The sequence below is a fragment of the Parasteatoda tepidariorum genome, chromosome 6 (genome assembly GCF_043381705.1).
Source record: "Parasteatoda tepidariorum isolate YZ-2023 chromosome 6, CAS_Ptep_4.0, whole genome shotgun sequence".
NCBI lineage: Eukaryota > Metazoa > Arthropoda > Arachnida > Araneae > Theridiidae > Parasteatoda > Parasteatoda tepidariorum.
Window position 1 is genome coordinate 77959661 of NC_092209.1, and position 10921 is coordinate 77970581.

Below are 10921 nucleotides of genomic sequence, written 5' to 3' on the forward strand. Positions count from 1 at the left end.
GATCCTCCTGTAAACATTGTCCTTTATAAATCCCCAAAGAAAAAACTCCAGCGGCGTTATATCAGGTGATCTGATGCGCTTCAGAAAATCAGCAGCATCTTCTATCCTTCCTACCATATCTGTTGTAAACCTCTAAAAGAGAAGGAGGCACACGTGGAAGTTCATTGACAAGGGTCATGAAAATTTTTGAGTCTATCTAACCATTTATGTTATTAATTTTAATCTATCTTTATTATTTTATGAGTTATTAAACATCAAAATGGGTCCAGGACTTTATAAACACCCTGTATATTGCTTCAAAACCATTAAAATAGGTGCTCCAAAAATCACTTATAATGCTTAATCACGTCACTGTTGATAAAATGTGGGTGTTAGAAAACATTTACTTATCTGTTTTTTTTTTTTTTTTTAAAGTAAAACTATTAAGAAAATTAAGCAAAAATTACCAGAGAATGTGCTTAACACTTTTCTTTTTCTAAAACCATGAATATTTAACCATATACCAATTTAAACCAAAATATACCCAAACACTAATAATTAAATTTATTAGTTTTTTCTTTTTACAAGAATATTGATTATTAATGTTAAAACTAAGTTTTGCTAAATCTAATACATTTATTATTATTATTTTCAGATCCATTTCTGCCCGATGCCTATGGTATTGTCGGAGGCAATCAGAATTTTATTCCACCGCATACAACCAATTTTTCTGGTGATATAGCAAGTTTTCAGACCAATTATTCACATTTTACATCAATGAATGAAGAATCATCTGTGCTATCTGAAAGTAAACTATTTTTATTCAAACACTGATTTTAGGATTCATTTTCTGATAAGATTAACCATTGCAAAATTTTTATATACAATTTCCAATAAAATTTTTTAAGTACAATAATGTATAGCATTCAGCTGTACTTTTTTCTTTTTCATCAGAATGAAATATAATAATCAACATAACCATTTCGATCATTGCTTGACTATTGTAACACTAAAAAAGTTGATGCTTTGCTAAAAACTAGGTCATTAATTCACTTCTCCAAATTGAAGTTTGTTATAATGAAATAACGTCATTCTTTCATTTATAAGTTATCTAATTTTATTTCTGATTTTTTTTTATCTTCTATTTTTTTAATGTTTTGTTTGACTAATATAAGACTTAATGAAAATTATTTTCGTTGGAACATTTTGTTTTTCAAATCAATTTTGTTTCTTCTCATTCTTGTCTGGCAAGTCTTAAAAATGGGCATCTGTTCTTTAGCACTTGAAACTAGTCGACTGTGTTTTACGATTTACACATTTTTTAAGCTAGTAATAAAACTTATATTGAGAAAAATTGCAAAATTAAGCATTGCAAAACAAAATGTTGTGTTTTTCACAAAATTCTGAAATTATTTAATATTTTTCTAGCAACAATGCATCTAAAGAAACTATGTAAATAATATATTTACCCCAAAAAAATTCATATGAGCACAATAATTTATAGATTTTTTTTCTTATAATTTATGAATATTTCTTTAAATCATTTTCGAAAGATCCCATACTTTTTAGTTAAATTTTAATTGTGAAATGCCAGAATTAAGATTGTTTTTCTTACTCTGACCCCCTGTAAAATTGTCCTTTTTTCCAAAGCTCAAAAATTTTATTTCTATTTTTATTGTTGACTTCAATTCGCTTATGCACCAGAAAATTTACCTATTTCCATTTTTTTAATGTCTAATTTTTGTGAATAATGTCTAATCATATAAAAAAAAATTTTTAATGTGAAGTTTTAAATTTTATTTTTTATTTAATTTCAAAAATTATAATACAGTGTCTATTAAAACAATCGTAGAAAAAAAGATTTCCCATTTTATTAAATGCAATGATGTCATGTATTTATTTCGTAAGACTAAAAAATCAATTTTAGCTACTACAAAAAAGAATATTTTTATATAGAAAGAAAGTAAGTAGAAAATAACCTCATAGAAAATAATTATATTTTTATTATGTTCTAAATTATAAATTTATTATGCTTTATTCTGCATGAATGTTTCAGGTATTTTTTCCTATCTATCATATTAATACATAACTTATTTTCAGAAGGTGTAAGGCTGAGACATAAAACAACACTTCATGAATCTAGTTTAGATTCTTTTAAATCACCCGAACTTTTGCATATGGATTTGGAAAGTGACAGCAATGTGTAAGTTGCTTTATTATTGTATATACATTTAAAAAATATGTTTATTCACTGCAATTGTTGCTAATTTTTTAACTTAAAGCTAATTAATAATTATAATAATGTTTTTAAGTTTTTAAAAATTTTGTTTAAAGGATGGAAAAACTTGTATGCTTTGCAATTAAAATTTTTTCATTATTATTAAATCAAATATATGATGCTTATTTTTTTTATTTATTTATTTTGAAATAAATTATCTTTGGGTGAACGAGTTTCAGGGCTGATTGTACTCCGAAAAAAATCTGAATTTCCGGATTTTTCGCTAACAGTGATCCGAAAGTTTCCGGAGATTGAAGGTTCAGACGTTTAATAAGAATCATTGCTCACACAAGTTGTTGGAAATCAAATTTTCAAAGGTGGAACTTAAAAATACAGTTTATTTTATTTGTTTGTAAGGGAGAGCCAGAGAGATACTTTATAAGCTTATATTCATCATTAATATTTATTTTTTATCAGTAAATAGTTGTTATAATCATAAACTCAAGAAAGACATATTTGTAAATATTAATTACTTCTCCAGGTCATCATAGGTCAGTGTAAATGGTATAAGTATGTGTAAAATTTTAAATATATTTTAAGTAAACTAAGAAATATTGAGAAAAAGGAAATAAAACCTTGTTTAAATTTTTTTCAATTAAATTTTTTTTTTTTGAACTCACAAAATTTTCCGGAATTTTGGCTTGGGCTCACAATTACCCCTGGAGTTTCAAAAATGTGTACAAGATTGACTTGCCTCAAATAGTTTTCAGAGATTTGGCTAAAAATGCAATAAATTCAAATTACGTATATTAAGAGGACTAACTTAACTTTTGTGAATGAGCACATGTTTTAATTTGTAGTTACCAACCCATATTTTAAGAATTGCAATTAGAATACAATGGTTTAAGCATTGAACCGCCCTTGAAAAGAACTGTGGCTCCCTCTCCAATGGTGGCTAGAAGCATACCCTGCTTTTGATCAATGGTTACCAGTTTGTCTGGAAAGTAAAGGCGGACGGTGCGGTGCACAATGCTGACCACATTGTCACTATCACGCCGTTGTTCCAGGAAGTTTGTAGCCTTAACCTCCACGTCACATTATAGGAACGATTTTTCAAATTTAGAATCCATTAAAGAGGTATTATTTTCTCCGACAAAGAAAGTACATTTTGTTTGATTTTGTACCTTATTGCTTAGTAGTAATTAATTGGGATATTTAAAGTGTGCATTTTGCACTATTAAGATTGTATCTTAGATCAAAGGACTCAAAAGTTATGCAGAGAATCAGATTACCTATTTTTCTTTTGTTTTTCTAGTCAATGTATGTAACGATAGTTTTTATTTCTATCATCAATTTCAGATGTTTGCTATTTTTTCTTTTTATATTCCAGATCTACTTTAGTTGATGGTCAGTCTGCCCTAGACGAAAGCTTGAGTAGCATGCAGAGTTTAGGTAAAATCTTCTATTTTCATAGTTTTGGTTTTTTTTATATTTCAAGGTTTCCAATAAAATAATTACTCTGAAGGAAATGTTCTGTATTTTTTTTAAAAAATTACTAAAAAGTAGTGAATTATAACCGTCTATTTATTCATTAAGATTGAGACCAGATGCCTGCAATGTGAATTTTTCCTAGTTAAAAGTGAATTACCGATTCACAAATTTATTTTTGCTAAATACTAAGCATTTCCAATTTAATTACGACTTCTTTGTTCAGAAGAATTGAGAAATAATATTTTTTTTTAATATTTATGAGAATTTAAAGAAGTAATTAGTTTGAGTTTTGCTTTTAAATGCTTTTTGTTACAGAGCAAGTGTATTAAAAAAAAACAATTATAAATTACAGTGCCTATAAGGTTTGGTCATATTGCAGAAAGGTTTGGTTCAGAAAGAATAAAAAAAAATTTAAAAAAAGCTTTTTAATTCTGTCAATTGGTAGATTTTTCCCATATGGCAGTAATTTTAAAAGTTAGCAACCACTCTCTCTGGAAGCTTGGAAATCCTGGAATTCTCAGGAAAATTCACAATTAACTTCAGAAATTTTAAGAATATAATCAACGGGCAGTAATGTAACTATGACCTCAATAAAACTCACTACTTATGTGTTTTTAATCAACTATGAAGAGGAAATAAAGCTGTCCCTAGTATCTCATAAAAACTTGTGTTACAATCATTTATTTTCTTGTCATATTTTCTATCTTAATAAATAATTGTACTATGTAATAATTCTTAATAATGATTTTCTTATTTTGACTTCCCATTTAATGAGCACATCTTTTATTAATTAACTTCTCAAAGGATTCTTAAAATTTTATTTTTGAAAATTGGTTAATATTTATTTTGCACATTCCGTAAGAATAAAGAATATGTCAAATAGAAAATATTCATTATTTATGAAATTCTTCAATTATAAAATGGTTTCAATTTATAAATTGTAGTTTAAAATCGGTTAATATTTATTTTGCACATTCAGTAAAAATAAAGAATAATTTATAATTGTAAAATTAATTTTTGTAAATGAAAGAGAAATGGTTTTATTTATCAAATTATTCAATTAGAAAATATTTTCAATTTGTAAATTGTAGTTTAAAATTGGTTAATATTTATTTTGCACTTTCAGTAAAAATAAAGAATATGTCAAATAGAAAATATTCATTATTTATAATTGTAAAATTGACTTTTATGTATGAAAAAAGAACAATTTCAATTTATAAAATTCTGCTAAATGTGATGTATATAAGTAATATATGCATAAATATATGAACATATTTAAATCATAGTTAAATTTGAGCTAATTTAAATCACAAATCTATGTCAAGTTTTCAAATTCTACTCTGGAAATCACAACCAATTAAGTTTTGTCTGAAGAATTTCCACCCTGATTATTATATTTTTGTTTTAATTACTTAACTAGAAAATGTAATGTTAAAATTTGCTTTTAACTAAACAAATATGTTGTCATTTGACCAAGTGGCCACACAAAGAAGTCTTAATTATTTTTCACACACATTCTTTAATTACTTTTTTGCTACTCTTACATATTTTCTTTTTATCAGGTCGTGTTAGTTTGGCCGTTCGAGAACTGCCTGATGCTAGTGATCAAGACTCCGGCGTCATGCTCTTGGACTCTTTACAAGAAACCGTATCTTCACAGAATTCACAACAAACGCACCGATCGAGCATAGTCGACATCCTCTCATTAGATCTCACAAGAACTTTGAACCTTCCTGCAGCAGCTTGTCCTCCAGCCGAATTCTTTTCAAACAGCAGCTCACCCATGCAGTTCGATAAAGATACACCAACCAGCAAAACCCAGGTAGAGTGTTCCACCCCCATAGAACCCATTAAACCGGGCACTATTCCCAGGAATTCGGTTGGAGAAAGAGGTGCAAAGAGAAAATTGCAAGATTTTGGGCCAGAAGAGGTGTGCCCACAGTTCCGTGCTGTCTCATTGTCAAACAATGTGAATAGTGAAGGAAGTTACCATCAGAACGCTAGTGCCACCAGTGCCGATCACTCTGAAGCGTTTAACTCTCGTCACATGAAAGCAATTTCAGTTCCTATATCTACTGGTGCTATTTCTAAATCTATAAGTTTTCATAAACATACTGAAGATATGGTAAATATATTCAATGTTTTTGAATAACTTAATAAAAATTTTACTGACCATATATTTCCTAATATAAGCTCTAGAATATGTTTATTATTTTATGTTTTTTATGGTTACTAACCTGAAATTTAAAACTCCTCTATAAGCCGACATAAAAAAATAATAATAATACATTCTATGCTTGGAAATAAAAATGTACCCTCTCTCTTTTAATAACAGTAGATTTAGTAATGGTTGCACAGTGGGTAAAAGACACGCCTGGACCTTCCGAATTCATAATTAGAAGATTAAAAAAATAATAGTATTCCTTTTAAATCGTAATTTTTATATGTTTCTCTTTCAATTTTTATATTTAGGCATTCCGTTTCAACTATTATTTTACTGCCGTTGAACAGCCAATTGAATTTTTAGAGTTTACGACTACTGATATTCAACTCCGTAGCCTTGTAATTTTGAACCCAATTCAGAAGACAAGGGAACTCCTAAGTCAAATATTGGGAGAAATTTGGCTTCTATAAATAGAAGACTTTTTGATGGAACTAACCCGCATTTGTGTTATATGGAGAGGAAAGCCTCCAACAGTTAGCCTGGCGTCTGGGGGACTCTAACCCCTGATCCGTCTACCACAGAGGATATTTTACATCGGCACTGTGGCCAATGCATACCAGATGCAGAATTTGTATCGACATGGAAGGTAAATGCAATATCCCCTGAGCCATCATGGCTCGATATTTACTGATTATTGCTAATGCTCTACGAAAGGAGCCGTATTTCTCTTGGCGATATCTACCAGGAATTTTTCAAAGTCAGTGGATCAGCTTATAAGCAGACCCCAATTTTAGCTTTAAAAATTTTCCAAAAATTCTCGCATTTATGCGGAACAGTGCCGACACTTATAAAAGCTTTAGTAAATAGAAATTTTACTTACTTATTTTATTGTTTGTGAAGAATCCAATATTTGCAGAAGTCTTGAAAATTATTTTCAGAATTGTCTCCAGAATCGGGAGAAATTTGGAATTGTCAGGTTTAAATTGATATTAAGTTTAAAGTAATAATTGGCTTAACTTAAAACATGAAAACCTAGACTTTTTAGTGAAATTCAAAATCAACTCAAAAAGCTCTTAGAATATTAGTAAAGTGTAATAACACAAGTTTTAACACGAGTGTGTTTAATTTTATTATTAGGGATTAAAATATTTTATATGACCAATCTATTTATTTTTCTTTGTTATTTTGATAAGTAATTTTTAATTAGTTTTTTTAGTTACACCTTTTATTATAAAAATTTTTTGATGAGAAGTTATTTATTAAAATTATAATAAATTTAGGAAATAGAGTTCTTTTTAATATGATTGAAATTTTTTTAATAACTTTCAGATATGAAATTATAAGCAATTTATTAAATTAGGTTAAAAAATTGAAATTTTTAATTTTAAAACATTTTTTACAGTATTTTTTATTTAAAAAAAATATGCTATTTTTATACATGAAAGTATGTGAAACTTATCAAATTTTAATCTGGCAATTTCAGAGAATTTGATATTTTCTGGTGCGTGGCAATTTTTATGTCATATTTGATCGATAACATTCCTGTATAATATTTTTGTATTCTGTATTAAATTGCTATTTTTAAACATTTTCTTTGATATATTGTTATTAGGATTTAGAAATGGATGATAAATTTGGTGGCGACAAGCACCGTAAAAGCCTCTTTAAACTATCTGGATTCCGCTTTACCTTTAAAGGAAAGAATCGAAAATCCCACCCATCTTACAGAGGCGATACTGAGAAAGGTACTTTTAATAGACACATATTTATGATAAAAGCTGTTGCCACAGAATTGTTTTGTATATTTCATGATTTTCAGATAATATGAATGACCTTGAGGCAAGATCTAGAGGCCAACCTCAGAGTTCCCTTGCTGAAATAAGAGCTTTCCAACTAGGTACAAATTATTGTAGATTTTTTATATTTTTACATTTGGTCTTATTGTTGCTTATTCTAGTTGAGATTGATAACCAATCCATTTTCTAATATTAATTCATGTTTGTTGCAAAGTAATCATGGATAAAGCAGGCATATTTTTCTTTGTTCAAATGGGGGGGGGGGGTGCCATTTTTTCTAGTCATTTTTTTCTTCTAAACAATTTCTGAAGCAAGAGCGGTTATTAATNGGGGGGGGGGGGGAATGTAATTTTTTCTAGTAATTTTTTTCTTCTAAACAATTTCTAAAGCAAGAGCGGTTATTAATTGGTAAGTACTTTAACATGAAGACAGTGGAGCTTCCTTCAATGTTCTGCAACTCTCAAGCTTTAAACATTCATTCAACTGTTGACATTTGAAAATATCCGATTTATAAATTCCTCATGATATAATAATTCTTTATTTGGTAAAAATATGAAAAATTTTCATGTTGAAAAACTTAAAAGATAACATTGGATTCATAATTTTCCAAAACTTAAGGGCCATTCTGCACTGGTATAAATGGTCTACCTAAATTGGATCAATCAGAATCAATATTATCGCATAATATATTTTTCGCATAAACTTTTGTTTTAATTAAAAAAAATATTAATAATAATACTCACCAATTTTTGAAGAAATTTTTTTTCTCCATGCAACATGTTATTAAATGTTTTCGCCATAATGTTTTAGATCGTTTGAAAGAGGATGTTTTGTTCTATCAAAATCTATATCTTAGGCAGAGTTAATGTTAGTTAATTTTTAAAATGGCATGTCAAATAAAGAAAAATTACCATTTTGCACACCATCTTTTTGCTTGTCATCAAGATTCTCTAGCCACAAAAGCTGCTTGTGATATTTGTGCTGTGTATCGAATGAATGTCATAGCTAAAAGAACTGCTCATAATTGGTATTCCAATTTGAGAAAGGGAAATATTGTCCTTGATGTTGAACCTCATTCTGGCCGTCAAGTTGAGTTCATTGAAAAGCAATTAAACCAACTTTTGCACTAAAATTCATGTCAAATAACCAGAGAACTGACAGATAAAATGAAATGCTCTCACTATTTATCCTTTAAAAAAATGACTGGAATTCACTAACTCATTGCTATTTTTTATAATACCAGTTTAATAAGAATTTATACAAACTATAGAAATTTTTCAAAATAACTTGTAAAAACATACATTTACATTTTTTTACCTTATTTTTGAAATGAAAACTTAAAGGGTAATAAATGATTACCCACATTTTTATAGTTTAGTAATAAACAAATTTGTATCTGAATGAGGTGTACATATTATATTACATATTTCAAAATAAAAAACTTAGTATGAAACTTTACTTATGTAGAATGATGTCCTTTTACTTTCAGCATCCTTATTGTTTCATTAAATAGTTTGTATGAAAGACTAAAAAAAAAATTTCTACTTGTTGAACTTATTGTTGATAGCAGTATGCACATAACATATAATATACATATATTTTTTATTTGAAAGTAAAAAATTTTGAATTAATCTTTTAATTTAATTTTATAGAGGCTAGTGATGAAATTCTTGCCAAATACCGCAAAAAAGCACCTTCTTCTGCAGCTTCTTCTTCATTAAAATCTTCAAACTCAGAAATATCAGAAACTATGAGTAATGCCTCTGATAATGTCTTAATGGACAACAATCTGCACAATTTTGATTCTGTAAATATGGAGAATTCAATCATATTTTCTGATGCCAAGTGCAAACTAAGGCTTGTTCTGGGTTCTGCAGATTTACAAACTCTTCCTTGGCTGAGCCATTCCCGTGGTCGATCAATTTCTGGTGGATTACAAAGATTGCAGGAGAATGAGCTGGTTGCATTCCTGAAAGTTCTGCTTGCAGAAGCCATAAATTTGCAACAAAGACCTTTGATGGCTCATTTGCATGAAGCTCTTAGATGTGTTCGTCTCTTTGATGATATTGGGTAAGAAAAAAATTTTTTTTAACAATATATATATTTTTAATAAAAGTGTTTTTAAGTTTCATGTTTTTAAATAAACGCAAGACTTTTCAGTATTTTATTTGAAATTCACTGCTACAGTATCACAGGGGTGCTACGCCTGCGCCATTTGCGACAAACTGAGACAAAACGGTATAACTGCACCATTTTGCGACATTCAGCTCAGTTTCTGCCAAAGCTGCGCCATTCTGAGACAAAACGTCCAAAATTTTACAAACCTGAATTCAGTTTCAAATATTAATCCGCATCGCCGTGAGTCATTGGAGAGCATTTTGCCGTTCACCCCTCCTAAATACGTCATTTAAATGTCAGAAATTCCGTTTGGCAAATCAGCTGTTGGAATGCATATAGAATATGTGTTTCGTGTCTACAATTAGATTATGTACAGCAGTGAGTAGCAATCAGTATCGTATGCCCGTGATCTTGTAAAAAAAGAGGGTATTCTTCCCTTATACTGTTGGTTATTATCTGACTTTTTTTTCTTAGGAAACTGTACAGTGCACATAATTATTCAGGGATGAAAGACTTCCGCGGAAATCCGCTTTTTTCTTCCAAATTTTAAAATTTCCGACCATGTTCCAAAAACTAAACTTTTTAGGGAGTCCAATTAGAGAAACCCAAGCCGCCGGAACGATAGTCGGATTACCGCGACTTCCACTATAGAGTGGAAAGGGGTCTAAGCGTTTTGTTTCGACCGCCGATATTTATTTATTTATTTGGCTGATTTTCAGAATTTTAAATATTAGGAACTGCGCTGGAATATGCTAAAATCGTGATTTTTAATCAGACGATTTTAATTTCAATCATCGATTTTTGTATTTAACTGATTTAAAACTTACGTGTTGCGATTTTTTTACGCTATTTAAAAATCGTACTAGCAATTCCTATTCACTCAATTTAAAAATTCAATATCGCGATCTGTATTCTCGCGAGTTTAAAATCCAACGTCGCGATTCGTATTCACGCATTTTTAAATCCAATATTGCGATTCGTTATCACGCAGTTGTAATATCAGATCTCGTTTTTCGTATTTGTACGCTATTTAAAAATTACTCATTGCGATTCGTATTCACGTGATCTAAAAATTATTCATCGTGATTCTTATTTACGCAATTTAAAAATTCAATATCGCTATTTGTATTTTCGCGTTTTTAAAATCCAACAGCG

At 29.1% G+C, this 10921-nt stretch overlaps 1 protein-coding gene across 1 annotated transcript in view; it reads left to right on the plus strand.

The window, feature by feature from the left end:
• Window positions 1-10921, plus strand: part of LOC107453947 (GTPase activating protein and VPS9 domains 1) — a gene marked incomplete in the record, with an annotated part of 46699 nt that overhangs the window by 22886 nt on the left and 12892 nt on the right. Inside the window, 7 exon segments of the mRNA XM_071182759.1 lie at window positions 635-787; window positions 2080-2182; window positions 3588-3649; window positions 5251-5813; window positions 7465-7597; window positions 7672-7749; window positions 9301-9718. Coding sequence (XP_071038860.1) covers window positions 635-787; window positions 2080-2182; window positions 3588-3649; window positions 5251-5813; window positions 7465-7597; window positions 7672-7749; window positions 9301-9718 — 1510 coding nt within the window.